The sequence below is a fragment of the Halichoerus grypus genome, chromosome 9 (genome assembly GCF_964656455.1).
Source record: "Halichoerus grypus chromosome 9, mHalGry1.hap1.1, whole genome shotgun sequence".
NCBI lineage: Eukaryota > Metazoa > Chordata > Mammalia > Carnivora > Phocidae > Halichoerus > Halichoerus grypus.
The window spans coordinates 90322290-90348125 of record NC_135720.1 but is presented as its reverse complement, the minus strand read 5'-3'; the positions used below and the strand labels follow the sequence as shown (position 1 = coordinate 90348125).

General features: G+C 36.0%; 2 protein-coding genes across 9 annotated transcripts in view; one reads left to right on the top strand and one right to left on the bottom strand.

Moving 5' to 3' along the window:
• Positions 1-529: 529 nt before the first annotated feature.
• LOC118542502 (uncharacterized) lies at positions 530-4030 on the bottom strand. The gene is made up of 3 exons (XM_036102766.2): positions 3943-4030; positions 2648-3331; positions 530-1009 (listed from the first exon to the last, which is right to left on the bottom strand). The coding sequence occupies exons 1-3, from the start codon at positions 4028-4030 to the stop codon at positions 831-833; spliced, it is 951 nt and encodes a 316-aa protein (XP_035958659.1). The 3' UTR covers positions 530-830.
• Positions 3049-25836, top strand: part of PHF3 (PHD finger protein 3) — an 84869-nt gene continuing 62081 nt past the window's right edge. For 2 of the 8 annotated variants that reach the window (XM_078055171.1, XM_078055179.1), the window contains exons 1-2: positions 3976-4127; positions 13354-13622. In XM_078055171.1, the coding sequence (XP_077911297.1) occupies positions 4126-4127; positions 13354-13622 (271 nt within the window). In that variant the 5' untranslated portion in view covers positions 3976-4125. Of the gene's footprint in view, positions 3189-3387; positions 3496-3975; positions 4128-13353; positions 13623-25836 lie in introns of those variants that run through there. The other 6 variants (XM_078055172.1, XM_078055173.1, XM_078055175.1 and 3 more) reach the window with 6 other exon arrangements.

The following is a 25836-nucleotide window of genomic DNA, read 5'->3' as shown; positions in this document are numbered from 1 at the left end:
TATGTCAGAAATGCCTTCTCTCCACTCCAGGCCAGTTAAAACATGAATACATGTCCTCTGTGCCAAGCGCTGTCAAAGCACTTAATGACAGAATTGATCCTTCCCCGTGCTAAAGTCCGCAAAGGTCCTTTCTATGCCTTGTGCATGGAAAAGTTTTATTTTATTGTTTGACCTAGTCTCTCTAGGCCTCCCTGATCCAGTATGCTGTCCAAATGATTTACCCTGGGTCAGGATACGCATTTCCTTTTCACCTACTGTTTCCTGCTGAAAGCCTGAGTAGTTAGGAGCTATCTTTCTGGAGAAAGTAGGTAAAAAATTGTGTGGGAAGGGCGGAAGCCTGACATAAGGAACAATGTGTTCTGGGTTAAGTCCCTAAATTCCACAATGATCTTAGTAAAATGAATTCTGAATATTTTGATTTCACTGCCTTGGTCCCATGTTTAAGAATAAAAACATTTACATCTATTCTAAACTAACAGGAAATTGTGTCTGTGTATACAGAAAGTTTTCCAGAAAAAAACCCATTAAATATATTTGATATTTTTATTGATTTTCTGTTTGCTGCAGTTAACTCTTCCCATTTTTTCATCTTTAATGAACTGATACTGTAGAGACCAGTGTTTCAGTGATGACAAGCATTTTTCATATCAAACTTAACCTGCATACCAGCTTGGTGAGCCTCACTCTCTGGACCAGGCTCAATATTCCTGGGTAAAGTTTTGCAAGATCCAAATTTTGTCAATTTTCATTTTCCATCATTTTTAGTCGATTACAAGTATACTGGTTAGTATTATGCACTGTTAGTTTTCTTGTCTTGTTTTCTACCAAATTTAATTTTCCTGAGTTAATTGTGAGGTTTCAACACTATCAATACAATCTGATTTTCCAATAGGTCCTTTAACCAAAGCGGTGTCCTCCATGTTGTTAAAGCCATTCCCAGTATGATTATGATGGTTCTTTCTTCTTGTAACCTTTTCATAGACTGGGTAAAGACAGATTGTGTTTATATCTAGAAGCAAAAAGCAAAGATCATTAATGAACAAATCTGAACCTGGGTGCTTGGCTGGTTCAAAATAAGAATCAAAACATCATGCTTTGTGGTAAGCTTGTTGGCTTTTTTAGGATGAGAAATCTTTGTTTTGTGAATGTGACAGACTTGTCATTTCTATATTTTCTTTTTAGCTCCATTGTGTTTTTTCATAAATTTACTAAAATTTCTTTAACAAGATAAGTTTCCCCCAGCTCTTCCAAGGAAATTTTCCATCTAATGATTTTCCATTTGAATTCTACTCTAGTAAGTCCCTTAAGATTGGATTTTGTTTATAATCTTATTCTTTCCCAATGCCTTTTTCAAATTTCACATTAAGGTCCAGAAGAAGAGTAAAAATAAATTTAAGACTTATTTGTGCAATTCATCCCAGACATTCCAAGGGAAAAAAAAAAATTGATTACTCATTTCTATTTTCCTTTCTCAAAACAAAACAAAACAAAACAACCCATAACAAAAGATAGTAAAACCAAGTTTTTAGGGATTGATGAGTCAAGGCAGGGGATGGAATTCTAGGATTCCAGTAGAATTAGGACAATCTTAAACCTCCGTTGTGGAAGAGCATTTAGTATTGGGAGTGCTCCAAATACCAGAAGTCTGGAGAGAGTAAAGAACAGCTCTTCACCACATGCCTGTGAGCTATTATTCTACTCTGCACAAAACCTACAGTGTGGACTACGGTTGGCATGAGGCTTAAATTAACAAGTAAAGGTTTCTGAAGAGCCCAGCAGGTGCTGGCTATCATTCTTAGTGGGTACTGTAATGGTCCTTGCAAAAAGAAGGCACAATCCCTGTCCTTAAAGGGGCTCATTTTGGTCCTAGTGAAGTCTAGCAACAATTACCTCACAGTGTTTATAATGGACTGAGATAGAGGTCAGCGCAAGCTGCTGTGGAAGCAAGTAATCTAGACCAGTGGTTTTCAAACTTTTTCGTCTCAGGACCCCTATACACTTCCAAGAGCTTTTGTTTATATGGGTTAGTTATTTACCATCATAGGAATTAAATCTAAGAATAAAACATTTTTTAAAATAACAAAATTCTTTATCATAAATAATCGATTATGAAAAATATATTTTCCAACAAAATTTAATGAAAAGAGTGGCATTGTTTTAAATTTTTGCACATTTCTTCAGTGTCTGGCTGAATAGATGGCTGGATTCTCCTGCTTCTGAATTTAATCAGTTGCTACATGTTTTGGTTGAAGAAGATGAAGAAAAGTTGGCCTTAAACATATGGAATTGTCAGAGTTAAAGCTTCTCTGAAAGGTCTCGGGAATCCTTTAGAGGATCCTCTTGATACATTTTGAGAACTGCTGACTTCGACCGGGAATGATTCTTGGAGAAGGCAACTTGAGTCCTGAAGATGACTAGCTATTTAGAGACAAGGTGGGGAATGGAGGTGGTTAATGATGGGACTGTTGTGCACACCCAGCAGGGATACTTGGGCAAGGGGCTCAACTACTCCGCTCTAGTCTTCCATTTTTGAAAGCAAACCCAATTAATGAAAAGTATGGGGGGGGGCAAATTTGACCATCAATATTACATTATCTATGAAGCCTTCGTGCTTATTACAATCGAGAAAAACCGATCTATGCCTCACCCCTTCGGGCCGCCAGCGAGATGATAGCTAAAAGCCCGCAGGCGTGCCGCGCCCTCAGAAGACTGGGAGGGGCGCGGAAGCGCAGGGGAGTGCGACTGCCTGGGCCCCGCGGAGGCGCGGCGCGGGAGGGCCCACACTGCGCAGGCGCAGCGTGCAGGCCGCGGCCCCCGGAACGGTAAACAGTGGGGTCACGTGACGCGGCCCGGCTCCTGCCTCCGCGCCGCCGCCGCACGCCAATGGCTGCGGGGTCTCGCGCCGCCGCACGGTCCCCACGAGGCGAGCGACCCTCGGGCCCTGGGCGGCGGTGGCTGCTACGAAGATAAAGAGGGCGGCGCGGAAGCCGGGCTAGTGTCGTCAGCAGCAGCCGCTCGGCCCGGTGAGGAAAAGAGGCTGTGGCAGCGACGCCGACGTCCTGCGCGTACCCCCTCTCCTCGGCACCCACCGGGCCCCCTCCTCCTCGGCGGCGGCGGCGGCGGCGGCGGCGGCAGCGGCCACCATCTTCCTCTTGCTGCCAGTGGTAGCGCTCGTCTGGCGGAGCTGGGTGAGTTGCGGCTCTGGCCGCGGCCAGGGAGACGGGCAATCCTCCCCTCCCCCATCCCTTTCCACACGCACAGCGCCTCCGCGGGCCTCCCCGCCCCTCCCGCGGCGGACACTCCGCGCCTTTCTCCCGCGCAGCCGGGAAACCTCACCGGCCTCTTGCGCAACGTCCTCGGCCTGCCCGGGCCGCGCCTCTGTAGCCCGGGACCGTTTCGACCGCGGGCTGGGAGGGAGGCGCGGCGGCGAGATCGCCAGGCGGGGAGGGTTGGGACCGCGGCCTCTCCCCGGCTCCTGCTCCCGGGCCTTCGGCGGTGAGTGTGCCCTACCGCCGCCGCCGCCGCGCGGGCGCGCAGGCCCGCAGGGACCGCGGGCGCTGCCAGGAAGGCCTGGTCCGCAGGCCCCCGGACCCGGCCCTTCGGACCTCTTCCCTCCATAGGAGTCCGGCTTTGAGCTTTGGGCCCTGGGTCTGGGAAGCCAGGATTGGCCTTTGCCGCGAGGCCGAGCCTCGTCCCAGCTTTTGGAGAGGGGGGAGTTGGCGCTCTATCCATCCTCCTGCTACCGCGCGCTTTTGTGCTCGGGACCCAAACTGTCGACTCCTTTTGCTTAGTTTGAAATGGGAAGCCTAGAATCTGGCCTTCGGATAATACGAGTAATTTAATGAACCACTTGTCGATACGTGTGTGTTAATGGTGCTAAATAACTGATCACCTGACACGGGGGGGGCGGGGAGGAGGAAGAAAGGGAGAGAATGTTGGTACCGCGCATAGTCCTGTTTCCCTTCTTTCCCCCAGCAATGTGTTGCCGGGTCCGATGACCTTTTCCCATCTTTGGATTTTTAAGTGCCATTTCCTACTAGAGACTATGATTCGAGGTAGTTTGAATGCATGATTATTGGTGCTATTCAGGAATCATTCGCAGATTATGATCATGGATAATCATTAATGTAAGTGGCAACAACGCTTTGTTATCTACCTTTTTAAAATCTTCATTATGTGTAGAGATACTTAATTTAAAATCAGACATTGGTTACTGAGCCTTTCCCAAATGCTTTACTACCTTATTTTAAGCTTAAAAAAAAAAAAAGATACAGTAAACTATTTAGGGAGTACTTAGATAGTACATTGTTCTATTTAGTTACTATTTTGGGGTCGGACTTGTCTTCCTTTTTACAAACTCGTTGTTTGAGATCTTCCGAAACTACGCCTGCATTACTCATTCATTTCCTACCATTTTTTGATTCTTGAATGAAGTGTTTGGGATTGTGAAAATGTTTGTAGATATGTTTGTGGTTGGAAAGAGACGTGAGTCAAAGAACCAAGAAATCTTTGCAGCATTCTTCTGTTTTTGAGTTTGTATATTCATTCCAGAGCACAAGAGATGTGTAAAGATTATTATTTCGGGTAGTTTTTACCTTCACTACCACTCGACCTTTTCTTAATTTTCTATTATTTTCTGTCCAGTTCTTCTGTTTACTAGCCCTATAGTACAATAACGAATTTTTTCTCCATCATCATTATCACTATTTTAAATTACATATAATTTGAGAGGGGACTTAGGTAGGAACTATTATTGCTCTGATTAAGCCACACACTGTTCAATTCTTGAGCTGCCGAAAGACTTCTACTCAACTGAAGTGGGCCACTTTTTAAGTATGCAGAATTTCAACAATAGATTTTAAGCTTTATTTCATAGCTGTATTGGTGATTTGTCAAAAGGATAACAAATGAGTTACTGATGGGACCAGTTTTCCCTTGTTCCTTGCATACTTTATAGGTCCGTTTATTGAAGAGCATGAAAATGTAATTTATTATAGTGCTTTTGCATCCTTTGGGAGGGTAGTGAACTTCCTTATCTATCACATGCCGTTGGGATAGACTTCACATAACTTTAGTTGATCCTTTGGTATACTCCTCTGTTGCATATTCAAATAAGTCAAATCTAAAAGAAGTGGTATGTGTAAATGTAGGTGAAAATTAGCGTTGGTTAAGTGCAAATTTCAGAATAGAAAAGTGGTAAAGAAGTTGTCTTTATGTTAAAATGGTTTAAAACCATACTATTAAAATTTAAAATGTATTGAGATTGGAATTAGTTAAGAAAGGTTGATAATTTTTGAGTTCTGTAATAGCATATTAATAAAACTATTATTGATAAAAGTTTGGAAAGCAATTGACAGTTTGGATTACTGCAAAATTATCTTGAATTTAGATTTTTACATAGTATGGATTATATTTGGAAAAAACTGATGAATGTAAATTAGGCATACAGTTCTGTTTTTTTGAGTGCTGAAACGTAATGGTTATCTTCCTTGGTAATATGGTGTTTGCCTTTTTGATACATTTTGCTTTCTTAAATGTGCACTTTTTTCCTTGTTTTTTACACAGATTTCTCATGAAATCCTTTTTACTTAATTTTTTGTCTAGAGATAAGATCTTTTTATTTTTTGAGGTAATGAGATTTATTGATTACCATCTCAGGTTTGTAGGTTACCCATAACTACTTCACCAGTGTCATGAAGTATCAGGAGGAGGGCTGATTTCAAAATATTTTCATTCATCCATGTTTCAGGAATTCTTTCTGACAAGTGGCTGCTGATTTCTTTCTTGTGTGGAGCAGTACATCTTGGGCTCTGTTTCTCTTTTATTTCTTCTTGGAGCACCTCTGAGAATCCTGGAGTATCTTTTCAGAAGCTTAGACATTTTATTTTTTTAACTACAAAAATGACTTGGCAAGTTGTTAGACACTTACAATACAGTTGTATGTTGAACAGTAAAAGGTAACTCCCTTTTAGTTTCTGCTGTTTGATTACTGGGAAAAGATATTGAGGGTATTGATTCAAAATATTTGAGACCCAGGTGCTGTTTGTACCCTCAAGAAACCTGGACTAGGTTGAGAAACGAGATTCAAAGACATGAGGTGTTAAATCATTGTATTAGAGTTAAAAGAAGAAATTTCAAGAATTACAAAAGGCATTGTGTGAGGAATTGTCAAATGTATAGACTGGACACTTACTCCTATGCATTGTATGTTTAATTTAGATCATTTTTTAATGGTCGGGATTTTCATTTTTATGATCATTTGTACCATGAAGAGAGGTGATGGATGAAGAGAAATAGTTGAATAAAAATTTCAAAATACTATTCAGAAGTTTTAATCCGCACAATCTATTAGATGAAGTTTTAAATGGCATAGTAGATTGTACAGAAAGGCTAAATGTAATACTTTTGTTTCATTCATAATTTGTGTGAGTTGGCCACATGAAAAAATTCTAAAATTGTAGACTGTGAAAATAAATTGCAGAGTTTGTAGTGGATAACTTCCAAAATGATGTTTATACACACTGAGGATAGATAGCCACTGTATTTTTTATATGTAGGGAGTGGCTTAGTGCGTATTTTCTAACTTATTTTGGAAGAAGTGTATGTCACTTTATTTTTAGTATTTTTAGGATTTCATTAATGATATATTAAGAACTGAAAAATTAGTATGTGTTATGAGTAGAGTGCATAAAGTATAGTAGTTTAAGTGTGCAGACTCAGGAATCACAACACTGCCTGGGTTCCAGTTTGGGTATACTGGATATGTGACCTTGGGCAAATTACAGAATGGTCTGGGCCTCAGTTTGCTCATCTGTAAAATAGATATAATAATTGCACCTACCTCACAGTGTTGTTGAGAGGGACTAATGAGATAATGCATACAAGACACTGAGCATAGGGCCTGGCACATAGTATATGCTAAAAGGACATGTTAGCAGGACTGTTATTACCTACGCCATAGTTCTAATGATGAACTACTTCCACTGTTTCTGTGGTTAATCCAAACTGCTAATGCTTCCCATAATATCAATAGGATATAGTTGTAAACTTTGAAGTTAACTCAATACAGTTGGCTAGTGTAATTCTGCTTTTGCCAGTTTCAACTTGTACTTGATAGTTCTTTTTCTAGATTCTTAGGTCAGCTTTAGTCTTAGTATGGCAGACGCCTTGGGTTCTTACATTCTTTTACCTGATAAATTCAGAAAAGTTACAAACCTTGCTGCTTCTTACACATTCTAACCAGTGAAACTGGAGTAGAATTTGATGTGTGTGTTTGGAGCAATTGATGAGGTTGCATTACCCTATAGAATTATACTTTCTAGAATTGTGTCATACCACATGGTTTGACCATTTAGTGATTTTCCTTACCTCTATCCTGGAAGGATAATCTGTTATTCATCTTTAATGTTGTTATATTATGGTGGTTAAGAACTGACTTTTGTCTCAGAGCAGAATTGAGTCCCAGCTCTGTCACTTATTTATTCTATAATATTGGGTGTAACTTCGCTAAGCTTTAGCCCCACTCTTATGACTTGAGAATAATGATAGTACCTTCCTAATTGTGTGGTTGTGAAGATTAAATGACATGCATTTAGCTTTAGTATAGTGCCTGGCACATAATAAATATTCAATGCATTTTACTTTATAAACAGATATTATAGGGTAGTGGTAAGTGCATTGATTCTCGAATGAAATTTTCTGGGTTCAGATTTCAGCACCACTGAGCAAGTAATTTAATCTCCTTGATCCCAATTAATTTCTTCCTTCCTTCATTGTTTCTTTCTTCCTTTGTTTACTGGATTATAATACAGCATTGTTGTGAGGATTAAATTAATAAATGTAGAGCAGAGTTTCTTAACTTTAGCAGTTTTCTGGCTGGATAATTCTTTGTTGTGGGGCTTTCCTAGTGCATTGTAGTATATTTACTAGATGCCAGTAGCCTGCCCTTCAGTTGCGATGGCCAAATGTCCTCTAGAGGGGCATAATCACCTCTGATTGAGAATTACTGATGTAAAGCATGTAGAACATTGCCTGGTGTGAAATTAGAGCACATCGTTTTACGTTTTTCGTCACCATTAGTAGTGGTACTTTTATTTTTCTACTACTACTGCCTATTAGAAATTTGTTTATGGTAGGCATGACTAATGAATTGATGGCTTAATTTAAACTGTAGTATAGGGGCTGGAAGGCACCAAGTTTCCATTTCCAGGCTTTGTGTTTAGGTCTTTGCCTGGATTGCTTTTCCCCATTTTTGTATGGATCACTCTCTCTTTCCAGTTTTTGGCTTACATGTTGCCCTGTAATAAGATCTTCATTTAGCATTGTATGTAGAAACTCTCCTCCTCCCCGCATCACTATTACCCTGTTTAAATTTTCATCATAGATTTTATAATCTCCTGAATATATTTGTACCCCCCATGCCATCCCCATACACATACACACAAATATAGACTGTATGAGACAGAGCTTCATCATGCGATAACCTCTTAGGGCCTTTGATAGCTTTAGTGATTTATTGTTAGGCTTAGATCTATATATATATATATATTTAAGGAGATAACATGATAAAATACACAGTTTGACTTTGAAGATGCTTCTGAAAAGTCAAGATAATTTTAATGTACTCTTAATTTAAAGGGGATTTTTGTAGAAGTGTAATTTTTTGTGTGTGTGTGCTGTTGGTGCTTTCTAAATCTTTTGCTTTCTAGTCATACATGGAAAAATACATGTTGGCTTTTTTGAGCATAAACTAAATTTGGCTGCAGTATAATTTTTTGTGAGTTAAGATAAAACAAGTATTTTAAAGCAGTAAATATCTTCAAACTCAGATTAAATTTTATTCAGAATGTTGGTAGTAATACTTATTTTTTAATTGTATTCTGAGTCTTTCTAAATGGTCTGTTAGGACCAAACTCTGTCATTCATAATTAGCACATGCAATTCCCTTTGCCTGGAGTATCCCCTGGACCTTGAGGATCCAGCTGCTTAGATATTCTTGGCCTCATAAGTTTCACCTTCCTCTGTGATGATGTCAGTCCTTCAGTATGACACTTTCATATTTTGTTGTGATGTTTACATGTTGTTGTATTTGTTTATATGTCTATACTTTTTTATATTGTGAGTTCCTTGAATTTTGAGAAATATGTTTGTTTCACAGGTACCTGTGATAACTAACTAAGTGGATTATCCAATTCTCTGACTTAGTTGGATATATTTTATGGTCTGTAAACATGAGTTGTGACTGTGAACTGAGAAATAATTTCTGATTTTAGCATATATATATTCTCAAATTATTAGTATCGATTTAATTGGATATATTCGTGTCATTAGCCACTTAGCATACACCCTAGATAGGCTTGTTATATTTTATTTTTCTTTATTTTTTTGAAGATTTTTTTTATTATTATTTTTTTTATGGGGGGTGCAGGGACAGAGGGAAAGGGACAGAGAGAATCTCAAATAGGCTTCACACAGTGTAGAGCCCGATGTGGGCTTGATTTCACAACCTTGAGGTCATGACCTGAGCTGAAATCAAGAATTGGACTCTTAGCTGACTGAGCCACTTGGGTGCCCTTTGAAGATTTTATTTTTAAGTAATATGTCTACACTCAGCGTGGGGCTCAAACTCACAACCATGAGATCAAGAGTTGGATGCCCCACTGACTGAGCCAGCCAGGCTCCCCTGTTTTAATTATTAAATTTATAATGGCAAATATAAGGAAGCATTTAAGTATGATGTCATTGTAAGAAATAGGAATTTGTTTAACTCAGTCTGTTTAATTAACAGATATTGAATCAACTCTTAATTTTTTTCTTAATTAGTTCTGATTGTTTATCCACATTACTAGGTATCTCCCCTAATTCTATTTTATTATTATTTTTAAAATAAACTTTTAAACAATATCATTTTTTTGAAGTTTATTTATTTAAATAATCTCTACACCCAACTTTGGGCTGGAACTCATGACCCCAAGATCAAGAGTCACTTGCTCTTCCAACTGAGCCAGCCAGCTGCCCCTTCTCTAATTTTAGGTTAGTGTTTTAAAAAAGACTTACTTTGGAATAATTTTAGACTTACAGAGAAATTGCTGACATTGTATAGAGTTCATATATATCCTCATCCCAATTTCCTGATTGTTACATCTGACATAATGCTAGTGCCTTAATCAGAACTAGAGATCAAAATTGGTACATTGCTGTTAACTAACTTCCAGACTTTATTTTGATTTTACTAGTTTTTCTACTACTATCCTTTTTTTCTTCCATGATCCAACCCAGTTAACCACCCTGCGTTTAGTAGATTTTTATGTTCATTTTAAGTGACTTAATATTCCTGCAGTCAGCTTAATGTTTGTTTTCCAGTTTAGCATGGAAATAACAATAAAATGTTATTATTTTTGATACTGAATACTTGAAACTGATTTTTTAAAATAAATTACTTTATACTTCCATTAAATGTTACTTTCAAGATAGTCTTGTGGGATGACTATATACTATCATTTTTGGAATTCTTTGGAATTGCCCCCAAAGCCAGTTGCAGCTGCTTATGAAAAGTCAGTCTTACTAATTTATAACAATTTTACAAGAAAACTAGTCTTGTGATGTGCTGTGTAAAAATTGTCTTTTTGGGACCCTTAAGTTTGGGATGCTTTATTACCCTATTCTCTGTTGGCATATTAAAGATGTCTCAGTGGTAGATGCTTAACAAACGTGTGTTGAATGAATTAAAGGATTATTAAAGAAATGTAATTTTGTTTTGCCAGTCCTTCTCAACATTTGACCATGGAAGCTTTTTCCCTGATGTGCTTATTTAAATCCAGATAAAACACACGTTTTAAGTCATATACCAGTTTTGGCCAAATACCTGTACTGAAAAGTTTGGTTCACCCATCTTATTTACAATATGTTTTACTTTTTTTTTTTAATTGGTCTTTAAAGACTAAATATTGTTTACCATTGAGATTAAAAAATATGCCACAGGCTCTTAAGGTAAGGATGGTTCACTAATAACAGTGTTATTGAAAAACATGTGTTGCCTATTTAGGTCACTATTTAGAATGGGCTGGTCTTCCCTATAGCTTTGTGAGTTTGAGCTGTGTGATCATAATTTCTGAATATTCTGAATGTCTCCATCACTTGAAAGCACACAGCTAGTAGTAACAGAAAGACTGACTTCAGGTGAAGTTTGTAGAATTTACCAGACTCGTGTTGCTGTGAGAATGAGTGCATTTTTAGTAGATTCAGCATACTTTTTTTTTTAAAGAAGGAAAGTTAACTTTGCTTTTAGAACTGGAATTGCCCTTTTTTTCCTTTTGATTTATCTAAGGAAAGAAAAGATTACTAATTGGGATGCAACTTTGAAGAGGAGGTAGTCTTGGATTCCAGCACATTCAGATAAACTAATTTGTCTTTAGTTCTAGCTACTTGGTTGTGTAAACATTTAGTAACATCTTCGTAAATTATTTTTAATTACCAGAAATTTATTATACTAAAATTTTTTTTGGAACTTAAAAACATATTAGTGGAAGTATTGGTGATGTATGATAATTGAGCCTTTCTTAGTACTGAGAATCAGGTAACATTAGGGAATTAAAACTTTTCCTGACTTGTCAGCATTGTGAGCTATAATTTTCTTTTAATGGTATAGTTAGAGAATGCATGTAAAATAACCAGCAGATCAATCAAATAGTTAACATTTTATTTCAGTGTTTTATCAATATTTTAATATAAGTAAATAGAAAAATTTGAGAAGAGGTAGTAAAATCCTATTTAGAAGGGGATTAACTTTTGTAAGAATGAGGAAATTGTCTTTCCTTTTTTTAGGATTTTAAATTGCGTTACAATAAACTTTCCATTTAAAATGAACAGGTTGATGAATTTCCGTGGATGTATACATTCATGATTTAGGACGTTTTCATCATCTCCCAAAGTATCTTCCTGTCCCTTTGCAGTCTAGCCTTATGTTACCCGAGGACCCAGGCAACCACCGATTTGTTGAAAGTTATGGAAAATTATTTTTAAAGAAGAGCTTTGATGAGTCAAATCTAGTCAATTTCTAGCTCTGTAGCTCAGTGTGAAAGAGGAAGAGGTATGGCTATGGGCTATGGAGCCTTGGAACCTGGGATTGAATCTTGGCTATTTTTTGGTTTTGGGGGAAGACATTTAAATCGTTTAAATGAATTTTGTTTTATAAAACAGATTATTTACATGTATTTTCTATATAGAGCCTATTATTGGAAATAAATGGGTTAAATTTAAGTAAAATGGTTAGCAGCATATAATATATAACCAGTAAATTGTTGAGTGTCTTTGGACTTCCTCTTCTTTCATCATTTTTATAGGGGAAAGATCAAGGACAGTTTGAGGAAATTTTGGTAGATTTGGAGTCAGTCTAAAAATCATTGGAATTTTGGAACCCAAGATGTTCTCAATTAGTTGATTTTCTAGCTAACTGAATATTATTAGATGTTTTTGTTGATGAGCCCCCCCACCTTCCAGAATACATTGGTTCAGTTTTTTCTGAAACCAGTATTGAAGATAATTCAACTTTTGATTATTTGAGGATCTTCTAGGGCATTAGATGACCTTTCTGAGCAGTACCTAGTATCAGTAGGCGACTAGCTTGACATCTGTATATATCTCACATAACTCACTAAAATAAAATTAAATCTCTGCTATGTTGTTTTCTTGTCATTTATCTCATTTTATACTAAAGGAGTCCCCCCCACTAAAATGAGTGTATGTTGTTCACGTCTCTGCCTGCATATGTGTAGTTTTTTGAGTTTTGATTTGTTGGGTTTAATTAATAGTTTCTTTCCATTTTTTCCTCCTACCCCTACAAACAACCTTTTCTTTCTATATTACCTTTCTTTAAATAATGTAAATGCTTTGTAAGTAAAACAAGGCTATTTTACAGTTTTAATAGGTATGGGACAATAATTTGATTTTGGCTCTTTTATATGGATTTATTGTAAAAGCAGTGTCATTCTTAATTTATGAAAAGATTATGGTTAAAAACATACGGTTTTTATGGTTTAAGCCATGTCATTCTTTCAACTGTATCAAATTAATGGATTATATACATAGGTTCCCCCCCCTCAAAATAATGAATCGAGTAAACATTTAATAGGATTTCTGGTAAAATGATACTCTACATGTGTGATAAAGAAACATTTAGTAAAGATTCGTTCTACATGTCCAAATGTTTATTCTAAAAACAGTGAGGATTTTTTTTAAACAATTCAGAAATACCTAAGTGTGTTCTTAGACTCAAAACTATTAAAATAATTTGGTTTTAGGTGATTATCAATTGATAGCTTTATTTCTTATGGTATTTTTTTTGTCTTTCTATAGGGCTGAAAGACACACAGAAGTCTTCATGGATATAGTTGATACATTTAATCATTTAATTCCTACTGAACACTTAGATGATGCCCTATTTCTAGGATCCAACCTGGAGAATGAAGTCTGTGAGGATTTTAGTACAAGTCAAAATGTCTTAGAGGACTCGCTGAAGAACATGCTCAGCGATAAGGATCCTATGCTAGGATCTGCAAGTAACCAGTTCTGTTTGCCTGTTTTGGATAGCAATGATCCCAATTTCCAGATGCCTTGTTCAACAGGTAATTCTTACTTTTTTTTTTTCTTTTTTCTTTTTCTTTTTTTTTTTTTAGTCTGCAATTTAAAATAAAAAGAATTTTCAGCAGCATCTTTTTTTTCCTTTTTTTTTTTTTTTGGTGAGGGTAGTGAATTTAGGATTCTTTAACTTGAATTTAGAGCTCTTTTCTAGACATCAGAATTAGACTTTAAATTTTCTTCCAAGGAATGTGGAATTATCTTTGAGGATATTATGGATGTAGATAGGATGACCAGTGACCATATAATTTATTATCCAAAGGGGGATACTTTTTGAGAATTACAGGGGTGCTGTTAATAGTTACATCATGACAAAAAGCATAAATTGGGACTCTCCCTAGTATATAGGGATTTCCTAGCAAATCGGGACATTATATTACCCTAGGCCTGCTGGAGTCAAGGGGAACTGCTGAATAGACCTTTTTCAGTGCCCCTTCCAGCCCTTCAAATTTAATATATTGTATGCTTCAATTTTAGATATTTTGGCATTTTGAGAACTCTAGACCTGTGCTGTCCAACTTAGTAACCACTAGCCACATGTAACTATTAATCACTTGAGAGGAGTCCAGTCTTAATTGAGATGGGCTGTAAAGTGCACATGAGATTTTAAAGACTCAATATGAAAAAATATATAAAATATATTTTACCAGAGTTTTTTAAAATGTTGATTACATTTGTGATATTTTAGATACTTTTGGTTAAATAAAATATATGATTAAAATTAATTTCACCTTTTTACCTTTTTTTTAAAGTGGCTACTTGAAAATTTAAAATTATGTATGTGGTTTCCATTATATTTCTATTGGATAACACTGCTCTAGGTTCTGTAGTTGAAGTAACTGAAAGATTGAGGATAGTAACTTTCTAGTAAGGCTAAACTAATTCTTACTACTTCAGAGATATATTAATATGTGGAAGAATATGTAGGCTTTCTTTTATAAAGCAAAGCAAATATTACAACAAACCTTGGGGCAATTAGCTATTCCTTAAGCTAAAATTAAATAAAGGAAAACCAGCTTCACATGGAGAAGTTAGGCTTCCCCTCACTGTTCCCTAGAATAGTTCACAGGTTTATGTGGTGTTGATCTGTCTTTCAGTGACTCTAGACTTCTGCACTGTAGTTTTTCAGTATAGTTTTTGTTTCCTTTTAATATTTTCTACCTAATATTTTAATGACATTTAAAGTTTAGATTAGGCTGGCCTGCTATTCATCCATAAATCTGTCAGATTACTCTGCTTGAAGACCTCAACACTTTGACTACTAGGAATTTTTTCATTTTAACAACTCTTTAATGCTGAGGTCTTTTGAACTGCTTGCTAATGGTGTATCTCTGAATTATATACATTGTGTTGTGTTATTGCGTAGGTTTACATTGTTTTTGTTGTATTCTAAATGTTACAAAGCTTTTAAAATTTTGTTTTATGTATGCATTGTTCAAGTTTTTTACTTTGGTTCCTGTGTCAGTACAATATACCTAATTATCTTTATTGTCAAGTGCTTTTGACAGTTCTTGGTTGTATACACAGTTTCACAGTTCAGTCCAAATTCAGGAAAAACATTTATTGCATACTTAATGTGCTTGTTACTGGAAATATAGATCCTCTTAGGGATGTTATTCTAGGTCTGAAATTGGCAAATGTATCATCTTGTTAGACTTCTTTATTTATAAAATTTCAGCCCTTTAGTAATACTACTGGTATTCCTACTTGCTGTCCCCCTTTTTAAAAAAAATTATTTCTGTTGATATGAAAAGTTTTTATTGATGTGAAAAGTCTTTTCAGTTTGGTGAACATTTCTTTTGTTATTTGAAGATACTTGACAATTTTTTTGAGGTATGATTAATTAATACTTGTTTGTGATTCTATTATCTTACAAACTAACTTTTTTATTTAAGAACTTAAGTGAATTCTTTTCTAAAAATTTTTTAAAATTGCTACAATTTATCTTTGTTCTGAAGCAGAATTGTTTGTATTAACATGTGTGTAGTATATATGTTTTTAAGGTATGTAGGGAATTTGTAGAGGAAATTTTAAATAATAAAGCTCTTCTGTCTAGGATTGTTGAGGTTTCTTTGCCACCAGGTAGGGCATATATCTTGATTGCTTCGAAGTTCCCTTTGCCGTTTGGGATATTTGGTTGAGTAAAAGACCTGTATATTTTCTAATGATTGCAACATGGAAATCATTTCAATTTTAAAAGAATTTGTTTTGACATAATTTTAGATTTAAGAGAAAGTTGGAAAGAAGAAATTTTATTATAAACTAGTGAAAACCTTAGATGGACAACTTTTATAAGTTTTAGCTATTCACATACTACTTCAGCTTTTTGTTATAAAAAGGACAGTTTTTACCCAGATGTTTTGTTTGTGGGTCCATAGATTTTTACTAATTGTCTTGACTGACCTTTAGCAGGGAAATGATCCTGGCAGTATTACTCATGTCAATGAAAGCTATAGATTATGGTTATTTTGTAACCTTGGTTTGAGTAGTGCTAAAACTAGCAAACAAAGTAACTGCTATGTCTTGTTCTCTGCTATGCTGAACCAAGTTGATTTGCTGTAGTTGTTAAAGACCAGTTTTTTGTTGACACGGTTGAGTAGCTTGCATACATTTCAGTTGTCTCCAGAAATCATAGAATAGCTTTAAAAATTACAAAAATAGGAAAGAAACATGGAAGATTACTTTTAGGGCTCTGTTCAAGGCAAAAGAGTTAGGATGCTAATTGCTTCATTTTGGGACATAACCAGTAGATTTCTCATCCCTTTTTTTTTTTTTAATGCTTTTGACTCTAAAGCATTTCTTTATATACATATTGCTGTATTTATTTATGGTTTTTAGATTTGCCCAGTAAACATTTTTTTTTTTAAGTCTAGTAAGGAAAATCATTAAGTATTGTTGGGGAAATGTTTGGTCTTGATGTTCAGTCAAGCCAGTTATTGGTATTTAAAAATCCTGTTATCCTTAAAATTAAAATATTTGCCCACCTAATAGTTTCAAGATGCCAAATATATTATTTATATAAACACTTGAAGAGTATATGTAAAATCATTGAAATGGTTTTTGAAAAACTGGTGGTATAGAGTGTCATGAAGAAATAGTTTATCATTTTACAAACATGTTCCCCTTTTACATAGATGACTAGGATTCATAAATGTGAAGCAAATCTTGTATTATTTCTTTACATGGTATATTGAAAAGTTCAGTGGCTGTAATTTGATTTATTTTCTTAAGACCAGGAAGACAGATACATTGTAGATACATGGGTATTCAGAGTAGCCTTTCATTCAGATAGCACTCATAGCTACTGCACCCTTCAGTAATATCAAGGTGTTCTTTCCAGGCTACATCATGGCTTACAAAATCTTCATTCACTAAATTAAAAAAAAAAAAAAAAAGCCCCTCCTGTGGCATGGTGTTTGGAGATTAAAGAACTCAGAAAGTCATTAAATTCTTACAGGTATCTTGCTTATTTGCTAAGTTGATTCATATTGTATACTTAAGTATTTTTTTCAACTGTAAAGGAAAATTTCTGCTAGCATGCATATGTGATAGTTACTTTCCTATCATGAATGACATTGATAATATATGACATTAAGCAGTTTTGTTTAAGAAGAATTTTAGCTTATACTGCTTTCCTCTCACCAAAGTATCGTAATACTTGTTAAGACTGGTTTTGTAAGCCTCTTAGCAGTAGTGTGATTTATTCTCTTTTTTGGCACAGAAGTTTTAACTTTCAATCATAGCGCTATAGTTGGGGCTTCTTCATCATTAGAGGCAGAATTCATCTATGTAATACTAGAAAAATGGTGTACTTGTCCTGAAAAAAATAATTTCTGTCTTAGTGCATCACTGAGATTTGTTTAAAAGGTGTTCACAAGTTTTTATGGCTTCATGCTTCTCTTAGACAAATTTCCAATCAGACAGTACATTGAACTAAACACAGTGGACCTTTGGTCCAATAAAATCCTGTTTTCAAATTTTAATTATTGTTCTTGTCCGGGGGTGACAAACTCTTTGTGCAAATTATTTAGACACATGGATCCAAGTACACGTATAAATTCATTCCATATTTGCACTGGGGTCCTTTTTCACCGTTTTTGTTTATTATTCTGAATGGTAGTTTCTTTTTTTTTTTTTTTTTTAACTTCTTGTGCCATTACAAGAAGTCACAATCAATGAACCTCTTGTGTGGTTGATCTTTTTGAGAATTGCATTTGAATGAGAAAATACAAATCTAATACATGTAAGTGAAGTAGTTATACAAATGAGATAAATGTATTGTTTGAGACAAAGTGTATACTGTTTAAGACAAAGTGTATTCTGTTAATTGATTGGTAGAGTAACTAATCAGCCTTGTAAGAACATGCATAGCCCTTTAAGAATAAAACTTAATTTCTTAAGATTGATATTAATATTAAATATCATTTTGAGTTCTACTTTAGAGGGGTTTTGGCAAAAGAGGGTGTGTTTAGAAGAGAGCAAATAGAAAAGATTGGCGGGTGCCTGGGTGGCTCGGTAGTTAAGCATCTGCCTTCGGCTCAGGTCATGATCCCAGGGTCCCGGGATCCAGTCCCACATCGGGCTCCCTCGTCGGCGGGAAGCCTGCTCTCCCTCTCCCACTCCCGCTGCTTGTGTTCCTGCTCTCACTATCTCTGTCTCTGTCAAATAAATAAAAAAAAAATCTTAGAAGAAAAGATTGGCAAAAGTTTGTAGAATTAGAGATGTAACTTAGTGGAGGAGAGAAAATGCTGGAAGGTGGGAAGAGTAGGATATAATAGCAGCCATAGATCCTTGAGAGTTTGTCAAATTGGCAAGAGATTTGACCTTTTAATGGGTAATGGGAAAGAGCTGGATCCATTATGTAGCAGTTAGAGATACAGTTTGATTGGCTAGAAGGAAGAACTTGGGGTTCCCCAAAAATAGAGTAATAGTTTCCTGGGGATATGAGATTTATGCTTTTTTTTTTTTTACAATTGACTTTTGCTCTGCTTAGCTTGAGCTAAATATAAAACCAAGTATATTTTAATTTTACTTCGCATTGACTGAGCCTTTAATTTTCTGTCTTTTTAATTTAAAATCTGAAATCATGGGGAGCCTGGGTGGCTCAGTCGGTTAAGTTTCTGCCTTTGGCTCAGGTCATGATCCCAGGGTCCTGGGCGGGCTCCCTGCTCAGTGGGGAGTCCGCTTCTCTCTCTCCCCCTGCTCCTCCACCCCACTTGTGCTCACTCTCTGTTGCTCACTCTCAAATTAATAAAATTTAAAAAGAAATCTGAAATCATGTCTTCATCACTATATCCCTAACTAATGTCTTTTAGTTTTTTCTTTTATTTATTACTTAAAGTTTATTTCTATTTTTATTCCTGTAACCCATTGCTTACTTCACTTAAAAACAAAATACAAACCTTGGATCAAGACTAGAATAGTTTTTATTCTTTGGGTTGCTAACTGAATCTTTTTTTTTAAATTTAACTTGCATATCTATGCTGTTATAACAGGCTTCTTTTTTCAAGGTCTTGGACATTTGGTTCTGTTGAATCTACCTTTTTTCTGGAGGTCTGCCTCACAGGGTCCTTTGTCTTGTTCTTGTCTGGGTTGGCTGTTCTCTAGGCCTGTTGAGTATCTGTCATCCCTGAGCTTCACCGTGCTCCTGGAGTAGAGAGCTATTGTTTCCCTGTATTTCATTTTCTTTATCTGTGCCCTCTTAATGACATCCTTAGTAACTTTCTGATAACATCATATTTCAGTAATAATTTGCTTTTATATAGAAAACAAAGTTGAATATCACCTTTTAAAATTTTAAGACATTGCTTCTTAGCTTCTACACCTGGTATTGTGGATAGGTTGTCTGATTTCTTGTATGAGACTTTTAGGTGGCCTTTGTTAGGTGGCCATCCCTGCATCCCTGCTTTAGGATCTTTTCTTTATCTTTTGGTGTTTAGCATTTAATTTTTGCGGGTACTTGGTGGCCCTTTTCAGTTTGAAGAGTGATTCCTTCAGCTCTGAAATTTTCTTCTGGTTTTTTTTTTTTTCTTTTGCAACTGCTAGTAGACAGATTTTGCTCCTTCTGGAGCCCATGGTTGTTTTTTGTTTTTCTTTTATTACTTTCTTGCATCTTTACCATCTTTTGTCTTTTTAAAGTTCACTGCCATATTTTCTCTCTTTGAATATTTAATTTTGACAATTATAGTTTCTAAGAACTCTTGTGTTCATTTGTACCATTTTTCTAAAAAATTTTATTTATTTATTTACTTATTTATTTATTTATTTTATTTTATTTTAAGTAAGCTCTATACCCAGTGTGGGGCTTGAATTCAACCCTAAGATCAAGAGTTGCAAGCTGTATGTCCTGAGCCAGCCAGGAGCCCCTATTCGTACCATTTTAAAAATAGTATTCTGTTGTTATAGGGATATAGTAAGAGTCTCTTTATAGTCCAAATTGGTTTGTGTATTTGTATATTTTGATCTTTCTCATTGTGTTGCAAGTGTTTTCCAAATGTCTAATTATTTTTGGTTGTTTGTTGATGTTTAAACTGGGAGAATTGGAAATTTATGTCAGGTTTGCTGTGGGATAAGTGAATGTTAGCTAAATAGCCTGCAGTTATTTGGGGGAACCTCTGAATACCAGGGTGAGAGGCCCTTTATCATGAGGTGCTGTCTTAGTCTCTCCAGCTTGTTCATTCAGGTTCAGTTTAGGGTTAAGAAAAGATTTTCTTGCTTGGAGTTCAGTGCTTGGCTGCAGGCCTTGCTGTGGGTGGTATTAAAGTCAGGAGAAAAGATGAGGTTGACCACTTAGCACATTAGTCCTTAAGTTAATTCTTCATTTCTAGCCCAGTCACTACCAATGCCCTTTGCTGGGTGGGGATTGTTCCCTTTTAAGTTGCAGCTCCTTTTGGCTCTAGGCTGTAACTTTTTCATGCTCTGTTTCGTTAATCTCTTCTCTTCAGTTTTCTTTTTGTCTTTCAGAAGTGTGTTACAATCTTTCATCTGTTTTTGGGCTTCCACTTTTTGTTATTATGGGCTTTTACCTTTTATTTCTTTATTCTCATTTTAATGGGATTTAGGTAGAAGTAGGAGATAAAAGTTGGCCATATGGAGCCAATGACTCTTTTAATTGGATCAGATAAAATTTCTGATAACCAGTAATTCCTACTTAAGAATTTTGGAACCCTGTCCATTATTATCTTGCCTTTGTCAGTTTAGAATTTTACCCTGTTCTTTATTTCTTCTATGGTCAGTTTGCATTTGTTCCCTTCCTTTTAAGATTTCTTAACCTATTAGTAGTATTAATCTTAATTGCTAGTTTTTTGTTAGTGATAAAGTTATTAACAAACTCCTCAGAGTTTGCAGGTTTATTAGTCAGAGTTTTCCAAAGAAAGAGAAACCAGTAGGGGGTGTGTGTGTATTATATAGGGAGAGATATTAAAATTAAGATTGTTTTATTTTAAGAAATTGGTTTATGTGATTGTGGAGGCTAGCAAGCCTAAATCTGCAGGGTAGGCTGGTAGGCTGGAGACCATAGGAAGAATTGATGTTGTATCATGAGTCTGAAGAATCTTGAGTCTGAAGACAAAATTCCCTCTTACTTGGGGGACCTCCATCTTTTTTCTCTTAAGGCCTTCAGTTGACTTGATGGGCCCAATCCATGTTACGGAGGATAATCTGCTTTATTTAAAGTCTACTGGTGTAAATGTTAATCTCATCAAAAATATATTCACAGTAACATTTAGATAGGCATGTCAATAAATAAGTTCTGTGGCATAATGAAGTTGACACATAATATTAACCATCAGAGCAAGGTACCAAACTCTCAGAACATGATACATTATTCTTTGAACTATTAGTGCTAGTTTATGTATGTTGTCATGAAAACAACTTTTAATCTCAGGATTTTTGAGAAAGTGGTTTCATGGGGAGTTTGCAGGCAGAGGTATCTTATAAAGCCCCCAGGTCTTTTCTCTTGTAAGGGATTATATATGAAGGAAGTTGATAGAAAAGCTAGTATTTGTGGATGTTAATCTAACAAGTACTGTACAAAAGTATTTGGCCAGCATTATCTCATTAACTCTTTACAAAAACCTTAAAAGCTGTAAATAACTATTATTAATCTCATAGGTAAATAAACTGAGATTTTGAGAGTTAAGTCATTTTCCAAGTTTACTAATAAGTAGGTCATAGTAACTTAGGCTAGAAAAGATTTTCAGTCTTTTTTGCCTTCAAGTACATGAGTGCTCTTTTTTTTTTTTAATTTTTTTTATTGTTATGTTAATCCCCATACATTACATCATTAGTTTTAGATATAGTGTTCCATGATTCATTGTTTGTGCATAACACCCAGTGCTCCATGCAGAACGTGCCCTCCTCAATACCCATCACCAGGCTAACCCATCCTCCCACCCCCCTCCCCTCTAGAACCCTCAGTTTGTTTTTCAGAGTCCATCGTCTCTCAAGTACATGAGTGCTCTTATGGTCAAGTCTCTAAACTGTATCCCAAACTTCATTCGGCTTCATAGTCAGCAAAAGTAGCATGAGGAGTGTTGTTTTGTTTTTGTTTTTCTTTTTGTTTTAAGTTCCATTTTTAAAAGAACAAAGGGGTTAGTTGTCCTCTTTTCCTTTCAAAGAATGTGTGGATTTGTAGGAGAGATTTATGAATGCCTGATATGACTCTTCACTGTTAAAGACCAGGTGTTTTAGAGAGAGATAGTCATTAGCCAGTGATTTAGGCAATTGTAAATATTAGAAAGTTGCTCTAAGGATGTGCTTTTTACTCAGTGTCAACAGGTAGAAGTGTACTACAAGCTATGTAAAACTTTCTTCAACAGGTAAAGTACTGATTCAAGATGCTATTCAGTTAGATAAAAGGAAAAAAAATCTAACCTCTTCTCATTTTATAGTTGAAATTGAGAGTTAAAAATAAACATTAACTTGAAGAAATTTTGTTAACAGTGGGTCATTTTGGCTTTATTCACTTATTGAGTGTGTATTTTGTATCAGGTAGTGTGCCAGACAGTAGATATACAATGCTGAGTAAAACAAAACTCAGTTTCTCTTTTAAAGGAGCTTTAAGTTTAGTATAGAAGTAACGTTTCTGATATTTTGAGGTTGCTTAATAAGTCTAGTTATTTAACATGCACTTGCTGGGAGAGGTAGTCTATCATGGGTCTTGTGTGTTCCTGAATGTTCCTGCTGAGTGTGCCAAGAATGCAAGGTCTTAACCAGTCTGAAACTGGGCTATTTTTTTAGGGTTGCATATTGAAAAATATAAAAAATTGTATTTTTAAGGTTGTGCAAGCAACCTTGAAGACTAAGATAACATTTATTCCTTCACCCCCCCCCCACCAGACAAATTGCAAGTTTGCTTATTGCTTACTATGAAAACAGTAAATTCCCCACACTGTTCCTCTCTTGTATCTCAACCCACTATGTAGGCCCACCTGTTGCCCCTATGGAACTTGGGGGTGGGGGGGGTAAAGAGAACTGACAACATCGAGGTCATGCTGCTTGCTCTGCCATGATGACAGAATTCTTTGTCTCTGACCCAGTAGTTTCATGTCTTTTGTCAACACCCATGTATCAGTAACAGGCTAGTTTTTTAGTTTGCAAGTAGGGTAAAATCCCAGACCCTTCGTAGTTCTCAATATTAGTGTGTTGAAGTTCAGAAATGATAATATGAGGGCTTATTACCAAGCACTTTAATTATTAAATATGAAAAAGTGATTTATTTCCGTGAAGGCAAAGATAGCTTTATATATAGTATGTTGTTTATACTGGCATTAGAATAGTTCCTAGTCTAGCACATAGTAGGTGTTCAGTAAATTTTAACCGGGGTGGGTGGGAAGGGACAAAGAAAGGGAAAACAGTAGGGCCAGGTAGTGGGACCAGAAGTTAAGGTGGTAAATAAAATGTTTGCTGCAGGTGGGCACAGCTTTGGCTCTCAGATTTCTAGCAGTCATTGTGGAAGAGGAAAACATTCCAAGGTGAAAAATTAGTGTCTTAAAGTAAAACCTAATCCAGTACCCAGGAAAAGGAAAACTATTTCTGACACTAAAACTAGAAATTTTATCCACAAAGTTTTGTCCTAATGTGTGATGCAATTAAAAAAAAATCCTTAGCAGCGTACTCTCAATAAACAAAGGGCTCAACACTCAATATGTATCCCAGTATGAGCACTATCACAAGGACTAACAGAATGGTCTGACCCAATCCTATGTTAGATTTTACGCTATCTTTCAAAACAACCTTACTTGGATGTCATTTCTTAAACCAGATTTTTAAACGTATTCATGTGAGGGTGAGTTATATAATACTGTCTGAGAACTGGTGGGAATGCAATTACCCCCCCCCCTTTTTTTTGCCACTGTGAATGCATAGACATAAGCTTTATAAATAAACAGGGCTGTGTATGGGATTGTGTAAATTTAAAAGCTCTGATGGGGGTATTTGTTTGAATAGGAGGCTTCTCTCCCTCCCTAGCAGAGGAGGACAGAGCCATTATTTTCCTCAGAAAATGATTTTGGGATCCTCCATAATGCATAAATGGACAGGAGAAGCCTCATATTTCAGATATAAATGAAGATCATTTTGGCATAGCTAATCTTTGTTTTATAGCCCTTGTTTTAAGTAGCAACTTGTTGAGTAAAATTAATAGATTCTACCCTCTTTAATTCCAATCGATTATCCTTGCTGTTCTCTTCTAATCTCGAGAGGATTGCATAATCCTTGTGGCTATTTTCACTATTATCACTGCCTAGATTCCTTTGGAACTCTTTAGGCTTGTTCATTCTACTTCTGCCCCTTGTACTTTTCTCCCTTCCGTATTTATTTGCCTTAGTTGGAGAATGTTTTGAAAAGATTTCTTAGTTTTAGCTATTAGTGTTGCTATTGTCCTCTGCCATCTCTTCTCTAAAATACTGCCTTTCTCTAATTTTGCTCTTCTTTTTTCATAGACTTTATTAAGTCTAAGTGCATCTCGAATGGTAATTAGTTACAAAATGTGTACTTATAATAAAAGAGGTAAATTATCATGGGAGGATTAACTAGAAGTTTATTTACTAAAGCAGAGAAATACCCAAAATTGTTCTGAGCATAATTGGTCTAATTCCTTTTTCCCTGGTAAAGCTATTTCCTATAATCAGAGTCTCAGATTAAGGTGAAAGCAGTAGTTGGGTTGCACATCTTCAGTACGTACCAGTCCAGGAATACAGTGTGAATAATACCTCCTGAAGTTAAGTGAACAGCTGCTGGGATAGCTTAGGGGAGTAAACATTTTAAGTTTATATTTGGATATTTTTATTTAAAATGATGGCTGATAATTATTTAATTACACTGGTTATTTTAATAGTTTTTAATCTTCTTAAATAGGATGAATGTCATATCTGATAAATCTCATACTAGTTTGAAAAACTAGTCTAAAACTAGACTTCTGTCTGTGATGATTAGACTACCATCACCTAGGGGTGGTGCCCTCTAATAGCAAGAAAAGAGAAAAATATCTCCTGTATTTTGAGTCAGAAAAGCAAGAAATTTTTTTCTCCTCCCAGAGCTAAGTATAGTCTTAATTTTAAAAACTTTCATCACAGGAAATATTCTTGTTTTTTAAAAAATGTAAAATTTGGGGCGCCTGGGTAGCTCAGGCAGTTAATTAAGCGTCTGCCTTCAGCTCAGGTCATGATCTCAGGGTCCTGGGATGGGGCTCCCAGCTCAGCAGGGAGTCTGCTTCTCCCTCTCCCTGGGCGTGTCTCCCCCCGCCCCTTGTGTACTGTCTCTCTCTGAAATAAATAAAATCTTTAAAAAAGAAAAATGTAAAATTTATAAAATATGGCTGGCACAGTATTTTGAAGAGAATAATGTCAGATATTAAAGATATCCTAATTATAGTTAAAATGAAGAACATAAACAGGAGTCTGTTCTGATGATGTATAAATTTGAATTTACTTTTCTCATTAATAGGGTTAGGAATGGTTAGATTTCATATTAGCTTTCACGTGCTTTTTAAACGCATACTCTGTTGAATTAGAATAGAGTGAGCCTGACCTTGGCACCTGGTTTTGTGGAGAAGTATGAAAGAGAAGTGTTGTTAAGCCCCTTATCCTGGTGCATTTTGAAAATATGTGATATGCTTGTTTTTGACCATCTTATATTTTATTATCTCAATTCTCTCACCTTCCTACCTCTTTCTTCCTAGCTGATTTCCTTTCAGCCTCA

Coding starts and splice junctions, on each gene's coding strand:
- LOC118542502 (XM_036102766.2), bottom strand. CDS start 4,030: ATGGCACTTAAAAATCCAAAGATGGGAAAAGGTCATCGGACCCGGCAA. Junction 3,332..3,942: donor GGGAAACAGGACTATGCGCG/GTACCAACATTC, acceptor GAGGCCGGTGAG/GTTTCCCGGCTGCGCGGGAG. Junction 1,010..2,647: donor CTCGCTGGCGGCCCGAAGGG/GTGAGGCATAGA, acceptor TTTTGCTTCTAG/ATATAAACACAATCTGTCTT.